Below are 21119 nucleotides of genomic sequence, written 5' to 3' on the forward strand. Positions count from 1 at the left end.
ATTTGAAATTTTCATAAACCCACATTTTATTCACAGTAGAACACAGAAAACAAAAACTTTAAATTGAGATATTTTATTATTTCATGAAAAAAATAGCTCATTTTGAAATTGATGGCAACAAAAGAACATTTTGTAACTAATTAGGCTAATTGGCAACAGGTCTTTAACATGGCATAAAAAAGAGAAGCAGAGAGGTTCACAAATCTGTAAAAACTCTGTCTTCAAATTCTTTGTGGAACAATTTCAGAATAATGTTCCTCGATGGAAAATTGTGTCTAGAGTACATAATATCATCAAGCGATTGTGTGAATCTGGAGAAATCTGTGTGCAAGGACCAAATGTCCGGTGCCATCCAGACGTGAACATGGTCCGGAAACACTGAAGTCTTCTCCGGCTCACAGTTTACTTAAAAAGGACTGTGGCAAAGTGAAAAATTCTTTGGCCATATGAAGAGAAATGGTTCATATGGCCTTTATACAACCTGCCTCATTTACCCAAGCACTCTTTTCTTTATAAGTGTTTTCTATCAAACATTCAGACACATTAACACTCCGATGGATAGATCAGAGAGCAACTTGGGCTAAGACGGGGATCGAACACCAACCTTCCAATTAGCAGATAACCTGCTCAACCTCCTGAGCTACAGCCACACCACATAGTCAACACATCCTCCGGACTAAAAAGGAAATCGGTCAGCTGGCTTGTTATCAGCACTCAGTTCAAAAGCCTGGATCTTCGATTGTAGGGCGGTGCATTAGTGTCTGTGGAACTGGCAGCTGTTGTTACAAAGAGACCGAATGCTACAGTGCGGTAAACATGTCCTGCTGCCGTAAAAGTCAAAATGGGCTAACATTGCCTCATTTTAAATGTGGTATAGCGTGCCATGTAAATAAAATATGGCTTTAGGACATTTGCAAATCGTTGGGTTCTGTCTTTATTTATATTTTACACACCATTCCAAGTTTTGGAATTTCACAAATTTCTCATTTATAGTTTGACATTTCTGTGTGTCAGCACCGGCTGACTTTTTGGAGTTGAGCACGCAATTTTTTTTGCTCCTGAGTTTGTATTCACAGATCTGATTTTCACTCATAGCACCTCTGTAATGATGTCAGGTTTGAGGATCTCACCAGTAAACTTCCTAAAAATGCCCCAGAGTTCAGCGATGTCCGTAGCGAAGGTGATGTCTGTGTCCAGGACGATGACCTTCGACAGGTCGGAGGGCAAAGCTTTGGTTAGCGTCAGCTTCATCAAGCCGTAAATACCTGAGTAATGTTTGTTGGGTATCCACGACACTTCGGACTGAAACAAGAAAAAAATGCAACAATAACTCTTAAAGCTGTTACAGCTCTGAGCTGTTCATTATGTATGAGCGCAGTTCCAGTATGTGGGCTAAGACAAAGCCATATAAGGACATTCTGGCAAAGCCTCAATTTGTTGGGTTTTTTCCTGTATCTGCTTTTAATTAATTCTCCTGATTCTGAGTAATTGTATCTGCATAAGTGAATCATCTGCAAACATAATCGGCTTAGAGTCTTGGCTGTTTTTCCCTGTTTTAGTGTGAGTTAATGGAAGCTGAAGAGAGAGGCTGCAGGTCGAGGCTTCTGACAGCACAAAGGACTCATTGTTTAGCACTAAGACTGTGAGGGAGAGGAGAATGTGATGATGTGACGGGGGTGATGCAGGTTGGAAACACAAACAAATTCAGGCTTGTTCCCTCCATCCCCGCCGCTCCGACAGAACAGTTATGATGTTAAAATAAATCGTTTGGCGTCTTTGTGCTCAAGCGTCACTTGACTTTTCGAACTTAACAAGCAGTCGTTTCTGTCGAGTGAAAGCTCCTGTGGTGATTGTTGTCTTTAAACTTCGAGGAGCTGGATGAGCGGCTCAGAATCACCGAGCAGAAGTCTTAATTCAGTGACACTTAATTGAATGTTTTGACTGTTTCTGTCCCGTTCCCAGTCTAGATGGTCCCACACTGCTTGGACACCGATCCATGACTGATGGAGTTCCACGTTAGACGCTCACTGTTGGACGTCTTTACTGTCATCTGATATTTGGGGTTTTATCTGTATTATTCTGGGGTTATCTTAAAATGTAACATGCCTTTGGGCAACTGTTGCTGTGGGGCAGTGGGTCAGGCAGTTTATGTATCAATCCTGCAATTCATCCCAGGACTGAAGGGGGCAGCATACACCAATACAATTACATATACTATTGTTCTACTCTATATCTGAAGGAGGCGGACGTCAACAAGCACTGGAAACACCACACATGCCAACGCAAAAAAGTACACGTGAAAGATCAAACATGTGAAAAATGCACGTTACCATTTCGAGACAGCAAATGTTTGCTAACATTATATAACTATATGAATGTGTTATATCAGGGCACCACTTTAAATACAATGATAATTCAACAATAACCTTACCTAGATCAAATAAGTGCATTTAACTTTATTTATACTTGGTTTCCTCACATACATCCATCAACTGATCTGGCCTAAATATGGAACACTTGTACACCGCTGTCTGCAAGCACTCGTGAGACTCGTAATCTCTAATATCAAGCAGCAAAATTTCTGCCACAACTTCACCTACTTCCAAGGTGCATGGAGAGGATGAGAAACTAACAACGCACGAACTCCAGCAACACTTAAAAGTAAAGAGGAAAAACTTTCTTAACTGACCAACGTGTGTCGGCTTGTGGCTTTCATCAGGGTCATAGAAACAGATAACACAATTTGTGCTTAAATAAAGGAAACAGAAAAAAATTCAAATGAACCAATCACATCTTCATAGGTAAGCCAGCTGAAAGCAGTTAATTGGTTAAGTCACAGCCCAAGTAAATACTGGACTAGACCATTAACGTAAAGGCCCCCCTTTACGTTAATAGGTGGGGCATAATCCCCACCTATCTTAACATGATACTGAGGAATACATAAAAAGAAAGAATGTTGAAATTATACAGAAAAATAGTAAAATGATCTCTAATTTCAAATCATTATTATAGCAGTGTTGTGATCATTATTTCTGATTAGTCATATTTATCCTTAGATTCATGGGAATGTTTGATGTGTTTGTGTGACTGTGACCAGTGAATTAACAGGTCAAGAATAATACAAGGAGAGCAATGACTCTGTCAGTATTCATGTTCAGGCTTGATGCTCCGATGTTATTAAAACCAGTGTTCCTGTAGCTGTGTGGTGTATGTGGCACAGGAAATCAACAAAGACTAAGATCTCTGACTACAGAGATGACATTTTCTGAATCTGTGCATCATAACATGTATAAAACTTTGAATGTATAAAGTTTGTTTAACTTTAAATTGAATAAACCTAAGAGCTGCATGCTCAAAATAAACAACGTAGCATAACTTAAGTTGTTACTTAACGTGTTTGAGCCGTAAGTCTGCATAACTTTTTAAAGTAAAGTCAAATTTTACAGTGCGTTGCATTGTGCCTTACCAGAAGGCTGGAAACCCCCTCAGCACCAACATGAGTACAATCAAAGCTAAATGGGAGCTTGACCCTTTATCTCATCCTAAAGTAAGATCAGAGAGCTTTAACAATGTTCTGATCTCTGCTAAAGTGACAAATGATCTGACAAGCACATAGACACTAGCTGTGACCTCCTCTGTCAGACTCTTAGAGATGCATACTGTACCATGCAGCTCTTATTCTGTCTCCCACTCTTTGATGCTCTGCAACTATTCTGGTAAAGATTTGGAAATATATTCAACGGTACCCTCACAACTTGCTGTTGCTTTGAACTGTGCAGGTTTTCTTTTGATGTGATAAATTTAGGGTCTGACTTTGACTCACCTTGTCTAACAGACAACAGGAAACAGGGCTGTGTTGATGTATTTGGATGAGGTTTGTGTACTTTCAAGGCGTGCTCTTACCTTGAGTTCATCTGCATCGTAGAAACTGACTTGCACAGATGGAACCATCCAGGACCGGAACAGAGAACTCAGGATTCGATTTGCTACTGTGTCAGTGATAAAATGAAAGTGGAGAGGATTTCTCCTGAAAAATAAAAAACAGGCATCAAGGTCAAGGGGGTCCTTCCAGTAGGAGGAAAAAAATGTCAACACGTTCCACGGCAATGCAATACTGTAATCAGATTACATTTTTCAATATGACAGTGATGTAACGTGCTACGGTGATATGGGCATCTCTTTTATTTGTAGTGCACAAAAGCACATCAGTACAACGGTAAAGGGCAAACTGCATCTGGGACAGAAACAACTGCGTTTTACTGCTAACAAAAAGATAACGCGCTAACACAAAGGTAACCTGCTAACAGGCTAACACAAAGCTAACCTGCTAAAACAATGCTAACACGCTAACACAAAGCTAACACGCTAACACAAAGCTAACACGCTAACACAAAGCTAACGCGCTAACACAAAGCTAACACACAAACACAAAGCTAACCTGTTAAAATAAAGCTAACATGCTAACACAAAGCTAACATGCTAACGCAAAGCTAGTGGGCTAACACAAAGGGAAGAGCTTGGAGTAACATTAGAGCTAAGTGTGTGCCAGCCCCAAACCACACCTGTACATGTGTCTGTAGCAGAACCTCTTTGGCTATCACTTTGAAGTTTCTTTGGACTGGTGTTAAACTTTGCTTTTTGTTGTGGGTTTATTCTATTATGTAACGCCAACAAAATGATCAAATGTGTGTCCTTGTTAGGATAGGATTTTGTGTCTGTGTGGGACTGTAGCCTGAGGTTTATATAAGTATAATGAGTACTTAAGTAGGATACTGCATAAATTTAAAAAGAAGTAACAAGTAATCTGTAGTACATTTCTTCTCTTGAATAATAACCCCTCACAGGGTCTTGCTGATAAAGCTGAATACTTATCTTACTAGTAGCTATTCATGTTGGCTAAGGTTAGCCCTCTAAAAGCATCACCATCATTAGCCTTCTAAATTAGCAGCCCTCTGCCCATGGAGCTGCTATCTTCATCAACAAGCTCTACAGTTTGCCTGCTTTGAACAAAAGCTTGAAGCAAGAGTGCCTTTATGGGTCTTTATCTCGCTTTTGATTATCCAATTTCCCCACAAACATTTCTTTTTGTCCCTTATCACTTTTATTTAATATCCTTTTCTTTTTATTTGCCTTTAGCATGTTTGAAGAAGGCTTCACAAATACTTTAGCTTCTTCTTTCTCCTGTACAATCTCGTGTTAACTCTAAAGTCATGTATATCTGAGAATATCTAGGTAAAAGTGGGTTTGTATGTAAATCTATAACAAAAAGAAGAATTTTGTGACCCCCTTTGGAATGACCAGGATTTTTGTATGAATTACTCAAACAAATCTTCTTCCAAGTCACAATTATAGACAAACACAGTGTGACTAATAAATAAAATAAATAAACCTATTATGTATTGACTAATGACTAATCATTCACATTGCTGGTTCTTTAATGATTGCACATTGTGCTCTCGGGTATGCTCTTCACAGACTGCCCATTTCTAAATAGAGCAGAAATAGTCATGAATTTCGACCATTTGTAAACACTTTGTCTTTTTGAACACAATTCTCTAAAAATGCGTTTGTAGCATTTTGTAGATTCCTATAACTTAGTAACACTTTTTCCAACTTCCTGTAAACATTGTAGTCACTGAGAATGGTAAAGAGTAGATTTGAAATGAAATTAGTTTGTCAGATTTACTTTAGTGTTTCTTAAAGGCTGGGGTAAGTTATGATTACATTACATCTAAGTGACATTAGTTAGCATGATGAGATTATGTCAGTTTGAAAGTGGATTGCGTCCTCCTTGCAACTATGAAAAAATGGTGGCTGCAGGTTGTTGCATTGCATTTTTCCGTATTTGGTGACCTGCAAGTAGTTGCAGTGACCAGCTAGTACAGGTGTGAGCAACCTTCAACATCAAATGAGCCATTTTAGACCCTACTACCAAACAATGGGGGGAAAAAGAGCAGCACACAGATGTGCTGGCGGACAGATGACAGATATAAGAGAATAAATCAGTGTTTTTATTACTAGCCCGTAGCCAGATACAGCTCTTCAGCCAAAGGTTGCTGACCTCTGACCTAGTGGGAAGCAACCTGTCTGAGCAATTGGAGACAGAACATGTAATTCCATTTCTAGCTTGTTTAGCTGATGTGACCAAAGCAAATGAGGGCTAAATGTTTGGTTGACAGAAATAATATTTTGATCAGCTGAGATAATTTAGTATTGTACATCCCTTTTTGCTCATTCTTTAGCATCTGATTGCATCCATTTAATTAAACCAATGTAATATACTCTTAGATCCTTTCAGTAAAACCTTAATAAGTCAGTTAAAATGTGACTCTTATGTGATCTAAACCATAACATTTTCACTTTGTCTGTGTTTCCTGTTTAAGCTGAATGAATCTAACTGGGAAATGGGACCTCAGCAGAGACTTTAGCCTGCAGCAGCTACCAACCAATCAAACTGCTTGATTTAATTTCTACAGTGTAAAGGTGATCCATTGGCTCATTTAGTTTCAGTCTCTTCATATTTTAAATAACTCTTTTTAGGGTGACCTTCTCAGAATACATTTTTGTTTACAGAAAACCTAAACTAGAGGACTGACACAAATTTAGACTCACCTGTGAAAGAGGACCGACTTGACCAGTGTGACCACATCTCTGCTGGCGTTATGACCGGCACAAACGCACGCTACATGGATCAGCTAAAGGAAAAAACAAGAAGAAGAAGCTCTGAGTTTTGGCAAAAGGCAGCCTGTAGCATGAATACTTCCCATTATGGGCACTAACAGCTTCCATCACAAACTCACAGCAGACTAGATGTGACTGCAGTTATAGATCTGCCCTATGTGCTAATTCACACGCAGTGTCATCAGTCTTCTCCTAAAGTACTGAAGCTATATTGCTCTGTTGGTGCGTGTCACTCGCCCCCTTCTCTGATGTAAACTTTCATACTGAGATTCTCAAACATATATGATTTCACAACACTCACTTTTCAGCAGAAGAGACTTTGAAAAGTTGGAGCTCAAAGGCAGCAAATCACATCAAAGAACAAAAGTGTTCCCCTGGATTTCAGACCCTGCCAACCCACCTCTGCCTCACTCATTAATTAGTTTGAATGGACTGCTGTGATTCGCTGAGCTTCTCGTTCAGGAAATTCTCTCCTGTTTGTGATTAGCCATCAGTGCAGCTGTTAGCAGAGTTTATCCTGACCTCACACTTCTGGACGGTGGGTGAGCGGGGACACCCCGTGTGGTTGTTCTTCTCCTCGGCCGTGTTGTCGCCATCCTCGGGCCCCGTGTCTGCAGATGCGCCCCACTGCTGGTTGCCATAGTTACCATCCGCTGCCTGGCCAGCCATACCCTGCGATTGGCTGAGCTGCAGGCGGATCTGTCGGTTCTCCTCCTCCACCTCCCGAACCCGCGACTCAAGGACGGCCCGCTCTAGGACCTGGGCAGCTGGAGTGTCCGCCAGGCAAGGAGTCAGGAGAAGGGAACGACCATCTAAGGAAGGAAAGTGAGGCACTGTCAGGCTGTCTGCAGGAAGCAAACAACATGCAACCTGTGCATTACTTTTGCTCTGCAGTTAATAAAAAATACCTTTGAATAACTCTTCTATTTTTACTACAGCCTTAACAATGCAAAAACATTTGGCGCATGTCTTTTGGTTTGAAATCTCTGATAACTGTTTCATGTTCCAGCAGCAATTTTGGCCCGTTTGAGGCTATTCTTAGCCTTTATTTCTAGAGCCTCAGTTTTTATTGTAGGTCTTATTCATCCAACACTTGTCTGCACCTCAGCAAACTTAACTTACTACTTAGTCGGTAGATGCATCTGTAGCCAGGTATCTAGTTCAGTTACACTGGTCCCATCTACCAGGGTCGGCTCATTACGTCCATACAGCTCACTGTGGTTCCCACTGTACTGTAGCTTCTGGATCTCCACATGGTAGCTGTCTTCTACTGATATTATTGCACTGAGCTGCTAGGTGCTGCTGGTTTTCTACTCATTCACAGTTCAAACATGTGCTGCACATAAACTCCTTCACTGGGTCGGCTGGTAGTTAGCAAAAATGTATTATAATATGCAACACTGTAAAGTAACTATAATTGTCAAATAATTGCAGTTGAGTAAAAAATGATTATTCTCCTGTGTTAGTTTGGTATGTTGAAGAACCAAAATCCCTGCCAAAAAAGCAGTTCAGCCAGACACGGCTCCATTAAACACCAGATTAATTAGTACAGTTATAGTGAAGCTGCTAATGGGCTCTGTCATCTTCTGCCCAAACTTCTGAAGACGACAACAGGAAGTGTAAAACCCGACCAGGACCTGTGGAGGTGACGTCACAGGCAGCACACTCATGTTTGGCTTCATGCACGCTCAGAGTCTGAGAACGTCTCCTGTGACTCACACTTGAAAATTGGCTTCTCACACATTTGTTCGCTCCTCTTTCACCACCTTACTGCCTCCTCGATCTTCTGACAGACTCGGGTGTGAACATTCCCGCGGTGCTTCAGGGTGTGTGTGTGTTGTCTGTTTATTTTTTATATAGTCATTTCTCATTTTGCCAGCAGCTTAAATATAATTTCAATGAAGCTGGATTCAATTCAAACTTCTCACCATGTGGAGAATTTAAAAAAAACAAACAACAACAACCAATCAGTGAGATAAACCTGCAATTCTTCTAATGGCCAGTAGGTGGTGAATTTCGTGATTTTACAAAAAAGTCAGGTTATTATCGAAGTTTATGAGAAAACAGCCTTTGGCTCTGTTAATCCACGATCTCAGTAAACACTTTCCTTTTTTGAATTTTTATTATGTTTACTTTGAAAATTGTGGCTCTCATTAGTCAAACAGGAGGATAAATCAGGGACTACTTTAGGTCAGACAGCATGCCCCCAGGCACAGACTTGTAAAGGACCTCGCCCGTCCTACACGATGAGTCTCACAGGCTAAGAAACACAAAACACCAAAAAACATGCAGACGTGTTTTCTGTCTGTTTGCAGTTTCAACTCCATTTCTGGTCATTTGCATTTCCCCCCAGTTACACTGAACTTTAATAATGGACACTTTTCTCTCTGTTTGCAAACACACTGTATCAGCTGGTGCTCATTTTGCTTCTCCTTCTAGTTCTTTAGCTGCTCTTTATGTTCAGTCACCTTGAGTCTGATAGTTTTAAATCTCTTTATGAGAGTTAATTAGTACTTGAAACTCAGGCTCATGGGCCCCTGGGCCAATGTCAAGTAGGTCCTTTCACATATCCTTCCACATTATAAGTGGGACTACTTTGTGATGCACAAATTGATAACTGATGAGCATGCAGGGCCCTTCTCATGTCTGATTTCAAACCAGCAGGACAGCGACCTCACACTATGACCTCACTAACAAATGGGTGATGTAATGTTTCCTGTAACCTGATTATATGCATATATATATATAATAATAGCCATTTTCTCTCCATTCCAGCAGCATCATGACAGAAATATTAAATGTAGAAGAAGAAAAGATTACACACACACACACACACACACACACAGAGGCTGGAGTTTGAGTTTTCACTCAGTCCTACATTCACTGCCACGCTGACCCAAATACTCACTCGAGCACCAAATGTCTGCTACTGGAAATTGTCCAACAAACGCACCATTTCCTTCAATGTGAGCAACATTTGACAAAAAATGATGTTGGACGATGTCCAGCCAACTCGTCGTCCTGCCTCCATCTAACTTCCATTCTCTTCTTCTCTCACTGGTTTTCTTTTGACTTTGTCCACCATGTTTTTCTTCATCTATACTTCTCTCTATTCGTCTTCACATCTTTCTCCTTTTTCTACATGTTAGTCTCTCTGATGTCTTCCTCCTCCTCTTATGTAAGCATAAGCAAGTGCATCTTTCTCCCACCGTCCCCTCCTCATCATTTCCCTCTCCCTCTATATTTACCCCTCAGTTCTCCTTTGTGATTGAGTTCTCTCACTTCATTTTTTTAAAACTCTTTCTCCCATCTTGGTATTCTCTTCTTCTACATTGTGCTCCTTTTCCCTCCCTTCCTATCTATAACCCCGCGGAGCAGCAGCCGGCCCACAGCTGAACAGAGGCATGATGGGAATGTTTACACCCATATCTAATGGCTGAGTGACAAGAAGGAATTGGACTCTTTCACAATCCTCTTTCTGATTATTTATCTGATCCTCTGTTGTCCATTCTTGTTCCCATTGTTTGTCCTTGTCTCCATATACATGGGCTGTAAATAATGTCTCTGTATGTTGTTATTAACTTGTGTGTAACATCAACCTGCCAGAGGGTCTGCAGATGGAAATTAGCCTGAGGCTATAATCTGGCATATTTACATTTGTTAAAATGTTCATTCATATGTATTGTCCCTCTTTCTAATAAAAAAGGAAATAAATAACAAAATTAATTTTTTGATAATGCGGTAGAGTCCAAGTATTTTGACAATAACAACTTTTCCTCCTGTGCACCTTTGTGTTTATTTTCTTCATGGTTTCCACTGTTATTTGGCTTCAATAGGAATTTAAGCATCGGCCATAAAACCAAGTCATTCAAGTCGTTCTATAATCCAGCTTCAGTGCTAGTGCAAACAGTGGTTTTCTGCGCTCATCTTTATACACAATCCATGATTAAGAAGCAGCATTTTAATAATGTAGCTGTATGTGTATGAAGCTCTCAACGGGCTTTATGTTAAGGATCCTACTGTGTTACAGAGAGAACCCGAATGGTTCTCACTGAGAATCAGCAGAGACTTGGTGACAGGGGAGAGGAAGAACTTCCTTTTACTTGGATTACTGGTCTCAGAGAGGATCAGTCATTTCCTGTGACTGGGTGAGGGAGGCCAGGGTGCGTGTACTCACTACAAAGAAAACTGTAGGTAGAGAGGAAACCCGAGCTGACAGGACAGATGGAGGAACCAGAATCCGATTCGCAGTCAGTCAGCAGAAAGAAAAAAGGGAAACGCTGGTTATTTCTGTGGTAATGTGCTCCAGGAGCCCACTCCATCACTTTGAACACTCACAGCTAAAGTGGATCCACTGAACAGAGACAACTCATCAGTCATCCATGTTGGAGTGCTCGAGCAACTGTGGAAGCCTCACCAAAAAGGAATCCTATTTTCCTGCTCTGCGTGCCCTCCGAGAATCACTGCCACCCTCAAAACATACACCGAATATGGAAATGCATCACCAGGAACTGTGTGTGTGTGTGTGTGTGTGTGTGTGTGTGTGTGAGAGAGAGAGAGAGAGAGAGAGCGATATTAAAGAAAAACACATGCAGCCTTAAGTCATAATATATCCAACAACAAAACACTGGAGTGAAATCCAGACTTTAAATTCAGCACTGAAAAACACTGAGGAGGAAACCTGCATCCACACTGAAGAGCTCCTTTCCATCAACGCTGACACCAGTGTCATGTGTCACTCTTGGCCTTAGATGAGCACACTGGACACTAGGGATGGGTATCGTTTAGGTTTTATCTGATACCGGTGCCAAACCGGTACTTTTGAAACGGTGCCGGTGCTTAAACGGTGCTCAAACCGGTGCTTAAAGAATGGAAAACACAAAATTGGTCCAAAAACCTCTCATGTTCAGCTGTTTTTTGTAAAAAGATAACAATGTTAGCCTTTTCTGCAGCTATAGGGCATATATGGTATCACTCTTGGCTGGAAGCAGTGCTTAAACAATGGAAAAAACACAAAATTGGTCCAAAAACCTCTCATGTTTAATTGTTTTCCACTTTTCCTTTGGTCATTTTAGCCTTTTTGCCCAGGGTGAAGGGAGTATCTGCCGTCAAACAAGAAGACAGCCGCATGTAACTACGACTGTGTTTGCTAGTTCACCTTACATGCATTAATGTAATAACGTGGTTAGCCTACTCAACATAAATTACACACGAACAACATTAAGCTACTCACGCAGAGAAGAACGGCTGCTGCTGCCATCATCATCCTCATCATCATTTCTGCTATGCTGGCAGGGCTAGGGGCCAGGACTCTACTCTTCGGGTTTTTGGGGGATGTTGCTAACTCCGGGTCCGATAACAGGCACCACACCCGCAGTAGATGTGCTCGGTGTGAGGTCTCGCAGCAAGCTATCAAACACGGCGCATTTCTCGGCTTTAAAAAAAACGCTATGCGTCGCCAGGTGTTTCATCAGATTCGAGGTGTTACCTCCTTTGACAGCATCACAGTATCAGCTTAAAGCACTTGTTGCAGGGTGCTGAGTTTGCACCTTTTGCTGTGAAGTACAGCCAGACTTTTGACCGCTTCGTCTTGGGCATTTTTAATCTGTAGCTCTGCTCTAAAAGAACGTACGTACCTGGGCCCGCCTACTATCCTCGGAAACGTAAAATGATTGGCTAGAATTGGCTCAGGAAAAAAAAAAAGCACCGAAATAAAGCACCGAAATGTGCGCTGCTTTTCGGTCTGGTTACTACCGTTTATGTCAGAACCGGTGCCTTCATGGCACCGGACACCGGTACCCATCCCTACTGGACACTTTTCTGTAAAATCAATCTATGAGCCTCATAGGTTGGGCCTCGCTTCTTTATCGCTTCCAACATGGTATGATTGTGAATGCAGTCACACTGATGCAGCACGATTTGACTTGATTTTTTTAACCTGTAAAAACAGCCCAGCACACAGATATATAAAAAGCAGAGATGGTGTCACTGGGAAGCTGCGGTTTGACTGCAACCATTTTGGAAGAACATATACAAAATAGCTCAGCATTAGCATAAAGTCACCATAGCTGAAAGATGTCGCCTTCAAAGAGTTTATCAGACAGAAAAAGCAACCAACACATGCAGCAGCCATCACCTGCTGCTGTAAGGGTTAACATAGAGCTGGGCGATATAAGATTTTTTCATATCACGATATGTTTTTTTCATTTCAGGCGATAACGATATATATCACGATATAAGCCAAATAACTATATGTGTAACATTTAAATGTGCCGTTGCTCACAAGTAAAATGTGAAATAATCTGCAGCTTGTCTTGATTTTAATATTTATTTCCCATAATAAGTTCAACAGGGTAGATGTACTTAAGGAACATGAGACTTTTTCAGATAAATAAAGGCAAATATTGCAAACTACACAAAAGGCAGCCGCTAAAGCGTTTAAGTTTCAAAATAGAACAAACAAAACAGACTACTAAATTGTCAATTCCACTTAGAAACAAAATATTAATTCTAAAAATAAATCTTAGTTTGTTTTACAGAAGAACAGACAAAACTGACTAACTTTTGTCAATATCAAATAAACTGAGAACTAAAAGGAAATTCTCAATCTCTCCTTGTTGTAGAGCTTTCTGAACTTTCTGAATCCTTTATCATCCGCAACTGAAAATAGTTGTGGATGATTACTATACCTTTCTAATGTGACGTTGTTGTCCCTGGCTCTCTTTCTCTCTCTCTCCCTCCCGCTCTGTTCCTGTGCTACTGTGAGTGTAACTACCGCCCCTCCCCCCCCTGCCCAGCGCAAAGCACGAGGCTCGCGTGCGGAGTGAAGCGGAAAAAAAGTGCGAGAGAGAGGGTGAGAGAAGGAAAGAAAAAAACCCACGGCTCGCGACGTTCACGTCAAAGATTCGGCTCTAGAGCCATTTCCCAAACAACTACACATGTGCGTCTTGGAACTCGTGCTGTACGTAACAAGTCACGTGACGTGACGCTGCGGCTGTGATTGGTTCGGCTCTGCGCTACTTAATTTGGATTGGCTGTTCTTCTTTTCTTTTCTTTTTTTTAAGAGAGCAAGAGAGACGAGTGTCTATCGCAATAGTTTAATTTTTCTATCGAGAAAAAGTTATTTCGCAATACATATCGTTATCGTTTTATCGCCCAGCTCTAGGTTAACATAAAATCGAGTTGTTCCAAGTGACATTAATTGTTAAGGAATCACTGATGATAAATCAGCATTAGGCACACGGAGACCCACTGTCACAAGTATCCTGTTAGTAAATGTGAGACTGGCCAACAGTGTGAGGACCAATCAAGGTTTGAGGTGTTTGGATCAAAAACAGAAATAATAAAAATCCTGAGCAAGTTCTTGACTCCATGTGCTGGTTTGAGGGCACTTTGGTGGTCTGACAGTGGGAGACTGGGAGACACATCAAGAACAGAAGAGGTGCCTGTTCTGTTTTGCATCTCCGCGCCATAACATGGAGATGCTGCTTGATTCTCCTGGACCAGTACAGTCACTGACACCTGTGGAGCTGTTGTACATAACGCTCACCAACCCAATCTGCCTTATACAGGAGGGTTTGTCAAGCTCACAGGACAAAAGGACAAACTAATTCATCATGTTCAATGAATCATTTCTGACCTTATCGGTGTCTTTATTATATTTATGTGCAACTTCTAAGCCTTGTGGGGATCTAAGCATGTAGATAATATTTCAATACATAAAACTATTTGGTCCTTTGGCACTAAATGCTGGCCCTGGATATAAATTGTTAAAAGGAGAATCATTAGATATGCATCCTCAGTTTTAATGAGATTAAAGCCAAGGCTGCTTACCTATATCAACAAAGTCTGTGGCAAAAAACCCCAAAACTGGTACAATGTTTCCCAAATCGGTTCATTATAGTTTGATCCAGCACTACATTACAGATCAGAGGACTGCTGACATGATCCACAGAAAATGTAAGTTCATACAAATGTAAAGGTTGAATTCAAATTAATTTCCAAAATGAAAAAGCAATTCATCCTGAAGCTGCACTGGCAGAGATACTGTGCCTCTAACATGTGACTTCCTGTGTTAGCATGTGTGTTATTAAAGCTTTTCGAGGAGACGCCACGCAGAAACGACCGGCTGGCTCAGGCTTGGCGTCTCTCTGTGATGTCAGAATGAAAAAGCAAACTAAACAGAAAACTGCCTCCATGCGTTTAAAAATGTAACTTCATAGTCAGACTGAAGGGGAACTGAGCCGAGCTGCAAAATGCATCTGATAATTGATGTGTTGTTGTCGCTGGTAGGATTCCTGCGACGCCGTCTGACCCAGACCGCAAGCCAGCGTCTATGAAAATTACACTGTGTGGATTCTCAGTTTGGACCGTGTAATGATCAATGCTTGGCAGAACTCATGTTGAGTGATTTTGTTTTTCCTGTTTAAATAAGCGCACACATCCTGAAATCTCTTCATACTCACTTTCCAGGTTTCCAGCCAGAAGGTAGAGCCAGGTGAGCAGGACGATGGCTGTGAGTGACGCCGCCAGCAGCTTTAGGCGCCCGCGGCAAAGAAGGTTCATGATGGGACAGCGGCACTGAGGGCTCTGAGGGTCAGGGGTCGGGAAGAGGACGAGGGGAGGGGCGGGGTGGGGGTTATCAGGTGGGGCTCAGTCCCTCGGCAGGTCTCTGCAGCATCCTTTCATCTGAGTAGAGAAGAACACAGAGTCAAAACAGGACACTTAGAACCGAGCCGTCCGAGTTCAAGTCGTTACTGAAGAAAAATCTCCATTTAACCAACAAATGCTGAGTTCACAAGATTTTAATGTGTAAAACTGACACATGTCCAGTTTTCCAAGCTTGTTTTCTTTCAAGGACGTCTAAAAACCAAGAACAATTTCTCTTCATTCCAGCAGCCCAGCTGATTGGGTCTCATCCCAAAGCAGTCTGCAGATTTCTTATGAGTGATTCATTACTATCTGAGTTAGAAAGCTTACGGTTCCAAGAAGTCTGGACCCAATCTGTAATAGATCTGAACCACAGAAGAAGACACAATCACACGGTCTGAAAGTACCAGAGGACAGCCAGACCTCGACCAAGAGTCCTCAGAGATGGCCCAAATTCACCAAACCCAGGCCGACACTCACAGCCTGTTACACTCATAATGATATTTGCTTTCGACCTCGATTATTGCACCTCTGTCTTAAAGAGACACAATTTTACAAAACCAAGAGACAACTTTTAAAATTTGGCTCTTCATCACACAAACATTTACAAATACAACACTGCTGCTGGACGCACTCGCTAACGCTGCCATGTGTGACACTCCTGTCGTTGGTCCACAAGCTTCAAGGAGTAATGTATAATATCACAAAGTAACCACCTCCTGTGACCAGTTTTATTCACTTTTGTTACTAAATCAATATATTTATATAATATGTAACTGTACGTACTTGACTGCAGCACCTTCATGGCCCACACTTTGTCCCTGACTGAAGGTGCTCTTTAGTCTAAACAGTGAGTGACTCTGAACCTTCAAAGATAAAATAAGGAGTCTGATTAAAATGCAAAACAAAATGAGTTTCTTACAGATAACGAAAGAAACAAGGCCATTTTATCCCAGCTAGGCTGGGTTATAACTGTATAAATGGAAATCCTCGTCCAAAATCTTTGACTTCAACTCAAACGTAACACGTAGAGTCTGAAAATGTGCCTGGTTAGCTCACCAATGAATAGCTGGTGAGCTGGTGGATGGTAAAAGATTGATGCCCTATTGTGATTCATCACTACCATTTTTTCAGCGTTTATCTTCACAGTTTTGCCACATCTCTGTTCACTGTATCATCGAGTTGCTGCTCTTGGCTGGCATGCTCATGCCTGTCTGCCTCAGGTTGGACATCCTGTTAATCTGAGCTGCTTTCCAGCTCAGTACAGCTGTGGAGACTTAGTGAGCTACTGTAGCCTTTCAGCTCCAGCACGTCTGATCGCTCTCTGACCTCTCATCACCAGGACGTTTCTTTCTGCCACACCGAACGTTTTTCACATCGTTCTCGGTAAAGACTGGAGCCCGATGTGGTGAAAATTCAGGACGTCAGCAACAGAAATACTCAAACCAAAAAGCAAAGATCAAACCACTGCTTAATGTGAACACGAGGCTCCTGAGCTGCATCTGCAGAACTTCATGGATTAGCTGACTATATAATTACAGGCAGACGCATTAGAGTCGATGTTTTAAAAGCATTCAGCTTGAGGTTTGGAGTCACCGTGCAGAGCTCACATGACTGTTTCAGTCGATGAAGCTGAACTGAACTGAAAGAAGGAGAAAGAGTCACTTTGCTCCACACACACAGAAAACAGAAAAGGGGGAAAGTCCCATACAAGTTTCAGTTTAGCGCTCCATGTTTGTCAGTCCAGCTCTGTCTGTGCTTGCCTCCCTCCCTCTCTATGTGAGCCTGATTAGAGCGGGAGGTCTGTCTTTGTTTAACATCGGGATTCATTAATCCCTCTTTAATTAGACACAAGCCCGGAGAGAAGAGAGGGCCGCCAGCGGGAAACAGTATGGAAGCAAGCTCGTAGCAGAAAGAAGGAAACTTTGTGCTGGAGTCTGCAGCTCACGTGGAAGAAAAATCTTCAAGAATATTTCTGCGTTTAATAACTAGGAGCTAAATTTACATTTTAAAAGCATTACTGAAGCGCTTAAACGCCTGCTGACTTTGTTCCTTGGCCCGTTTAAACACAGGCTTGTGTGGCCATTAAACTGTCAGTCATTTGTAGTCCCCCATTTTCAGCCTCTAAAAAACGCGGACTACATATAAAAAGGGCTATAATTCCTCAACAGGTAATGCAGTGCTTTTATTAAACCCCTTCAATTAAAGCCTAACGTCTGCACTTCAGTCACATGTTGGTTGTGTGGTGGTGGAGTACAAATTAGCATCGTCCAAATACTTACGCACTGCGGTGCAGCAATGATTTCTGGTGATGTTTCCTTTTATACGTCATACACAGCAGATTCACAGGTAATATTTTATGTGTAAAAGTCTAAAAAGTATGTTTAAAAACAAACAAACCTCCAAACATTCAGTTTGAAATTTTAAATCTGTCTGAAACGAGGCCTTATTTAAGGAAAAAAGATGAAAAAAAAAAATCTAATTCTGTAACATCTCTGGTGCCACTGATGTGTGGTGTAAGCTGGTGAATGTGGAAGTGCAGCCCATTTAACACTCCTCGTGACTGTATTCTCACGTATTCGTCCTTTATGTTGTTTTGTGGGCAATATGCATTTAATCTAAATCCTGACACACCATGACTGTAACCTGCCAAGTGATTGTTACCTTCTCTAAAAACCTTAATAACATATATTTTGCAGAAAGTCTTTTGATCCTCTTTTCATTCATTTGCAAAGTTGTAATTACCCAAAAAGCAAAACCTCTGGTACTACGTGAAGTACTGCTGACACATTTCTGATAAACTTGAGTATTTTTTGTCATCCAAACATGCAAATATGTAAAACTTGTCTGCAAGAAATATCCTCACGTATCAGCTGCACACACATTATTTTTCAGAATGTTTAATAAAAGTGTTTTCAGTCTTTAGCGGGGAAACCCATGTGACCACGTGATATGATAGAAAGCTCCAGAGCAGCTACCAGACAGACTTAATGGTTTTTGTTAAATCAACTGTGTCTAGCATCAGGAATTAACTTTTGTTCTGCTTCCTACCATTTTTGTGCCACATCTGTGTCTAAGAAGGTAATCGATTCCCAACAACAGGAGTGGCACCAAGGTGGCCAAAGGGGGGCATTGCCCCTACGCCCCACCCCACAACTTAAAAATGTTGAAGTGTTCCCTTAATTTTTTTTAGCAGTATATGGAGTTGGTAACTGTAACAGCAGCCTAACAGGATGCATGAGCTAACTTAGCAACTGCAGCTTTTTTAAATTAAAAAACAAACAAACACAAATGTGTGGTGCTTAGTGCTGCTGTGGGGTCAACAAGGCTGTCAGAGCAATAACTCTTGGGTGTTACTCTGAATGTTAGCAGGATATCATGCCTAACATAATTTCCCCTCCCTTGCTAATTGTCCACTCCACCCACATTCCCATCACCTGTTTGACTCAAATGTTACAGGATTCCAACAAATCACTTTACCAGGAAATCGACTGTTTAATAATGGAGCTGAGCTCTGTCAGGTGTTTGAGCTGAATTGAAATGTTGATTCAGTTTTTACTCCACGTTATTCCCACGAAACCTAGAAGGAGAAACACTGAGAAATTTACGACGACTTAAACCACAAAAAAACCCCAAACTGTTATTTGTGGGTGCAGCCCCACATGGTTTAAAGTGATGCATTATTAAAACCACAACAATTATCTGCTGTAAAAGTGGATCACACTGCGCACTGAAAGGCTCTCCAACACTCTGCCAGACATTTCAACTTTCCAACTACATAGAGATGATTTATGAGTTAATTAGTGAGGCTGATGTATGCGCTCTATGTCGTTAAGAGCAATGAAAGGTGCTGAGACAGGAAGAAAGGAGGAGGAGGAGAGCTGAGATGGAGAGCAGGGAGAGTAAAGATTAAGAAGAGGGGAGAAGGAAGAGAAGTGTGGCGGGGGAAAAAGAAAGAGAATGAGAGAGGCAAGCAAAAGAACAGGGAAAGAGATAAAGAGGGAAGAAGTTTGAAAGATAAGGAAATGGGAGTGGGAACAAACAAGAAAAGAAAGAAGGGACAGGTAAAGAAAAAAGGAAGAGAAATGAGGAAGAAAAACGGGAGAAAATGTGAGGAAGAATATATAAAAAGAGAAGGGAAAGGTCAAGACAGGAAAAAGGAAAGGAAAAAGAAGATTGGAAGAAAGGAATGAGGAAAAGAAGGGAAGCAGAGAGGTTAAAAGGGCATAGGAAGCAGAGGAAAAGTACTAGGGAATGAGACAAACAATGAAAAAGAAATGAAAAGAAGATTAAGGAGGTGTATAAAACAACGATCAAAGGGAAACAGAAAAAAAGAGGAGCAGAGGTAATTGGAGGTAAAGAATGAAATGAAAAGGAAGAGGCAAGGTAGCCATAGTACGCAGAAGATTACCAGATTCAGAGAAAAGCAAAAAAAGAAAAAAGGAGAGGAAGTAAATGAGGTGGAGGCTGAGCTATAGGTCGTGGCAGTGTACTGGACACTCCGCCTCTAACAGCCATAAACTCAGAGGGGAAATAAAAGTGAGGGGCAGTGCCACTAAAGAGGTGTTTAATAGGCAGCTTTTGTTGATTCTGCAGGAGCTGCACAAAACGTTTTCTCTGCTCTAATTGTAGCAGTAAAAACGTTGTGAGCGGGGAGCACCGGAGGACTGCGGCAGTCTGCAGCCCCCTCTGTCATCGAAGCAGCTGAGAACAGCACTGAAGGGACAGCGGAGGCTGTGTGGGTGGCACCGGGGTGGAGGCACAACAACAGATAACTCAGTCTAATGGCTGTAAATTAAAGGATAACACAGCAACCACAGAGAAGCAACAATTCCTAAACATTCCTCTGCTATCGTCCCCAAAGCAGCAATTCACTTTCGTTCATCCGCAAATTAAATCAAAGCCGAGGGCTTTGGAAAACCGGTGCAACCATTTATGTCAAAAAGGACTGAAACCCATCGACCAGACAGTAAAATTCATCCTCTGAAAAACATCACAAAGTTTTCCTGTCAAGCACCTGGTGTGTTACTGAATTACTGATGGGGGCAGAACGAGTCTGTAGATCAGGGATGAGCAGCAGAAGAAGAATATGGATGACTGTCGGGGGGGTGGACAGGTTTAAAGGAGTGTTTGGTGTATGAAGACAAGAGCGAGGCGTGTCCGCCTGAACTCGCTCCACTGATGTAAACCTAAAGTCCCTGTACAGAAAACGACAGACTCTGAGATTCTTACACTTCAGTCCTTAATGTCGCATTATGTAAAAATAGAAACTGCTGCCACAAAGAGCGACACCATCAGCAGAACCCGTTCAAAGAGGCTGACCTGGATTATTTGTTTCAAACGCTTGTTTAAGGGGTTCAGACTTGATTTTGAAGCTAGGTGTTTAGCACCAAGGTTTGAGTCCTATATCTAACATTTTGCTGATGTGGATAGATGGTGGATGGATGGGTGAATGAGTGGGTGGATGGATGGGTGAATGAGTGGGTGGATGGCTGGGTGGGTAGATGGATGAGTGGATGGACGGGTGGATGGATGGATGGGTGGGTGGATGGATGGCTGGGTGGATGGATGGCTGGGTGGGTGGATGGATGGCTGGGTGGGTGGGTGGGTCTGATGTGGCAAACGTTGGGTTAAAATAAAAAGTTCAAATGAGCGGATCAGATCATTTGTGTGACTCTTGCTTCGTTCCTACGGGCAGTCTCTCCTTCTATTGAAACCCGACAGCAGAGGTGGGTCGAGTATCCAAAAATTGTACTTAAGTAAGAGTAGCATTACATTAAAATATTAAA

General features: G+C 41.7%; 1 protein-coding gene across 2 annotated transcripts in view; it reads right to left on the reverse strand.

Moving 5' to 3' along the window:
* The window catches only part of large2 (LARGE xylosyl- and glucuronyltransferase 2), a 117967-nt gene that overhangs the window by 11405 nt on the left and 85443 nt on the right, over window positions 1–21119 (reverse strand). For both annotated transcript variants that reach the window (XM_063469831.1, XM_063469837.1), the window contains 5 exons: window positions 15147–15369; window positions 7204–7493; window positions 6613–6695; window positions 3904–4027; window positions 1131–1302 (listed from right to left, as the gene is read on the reverse strand). In XM_063469831.1, the coding sequence (XP_063325901.1) occupies window positions 1131–1302; window positions 3904–4027; window positions 6613–6695; window positions 7204–7493; window positions 15147–15246 (769 nt within the window). In that variant the 5' untranslated portion in view covers window positions 15247–15369. The remainder of the gene's footprint in view (window positions 1–1130; window positions 1303–3903; window positions 4028–6612; window positions 6696–7203; window positions 7494–15146; window positions 15370–21119) is intronic.

Source organism: Pelmatolapia mariae, linkage group LG1, assembly GCF_036321145.2.
Source record: "Pelmatolapia mariae isolate MD_Pm_ZW linkage group LG1, Pm_UMD_F_2, whole genome shotgun sequence".
Taxonomy (NCBI): domain Eukaryota; kingdom Metazoa; phylum Chordata; class Actinopteri; order Cichliformes; family Cichlidae; genus Pelmatolapia; species Pelmatolapia mariae.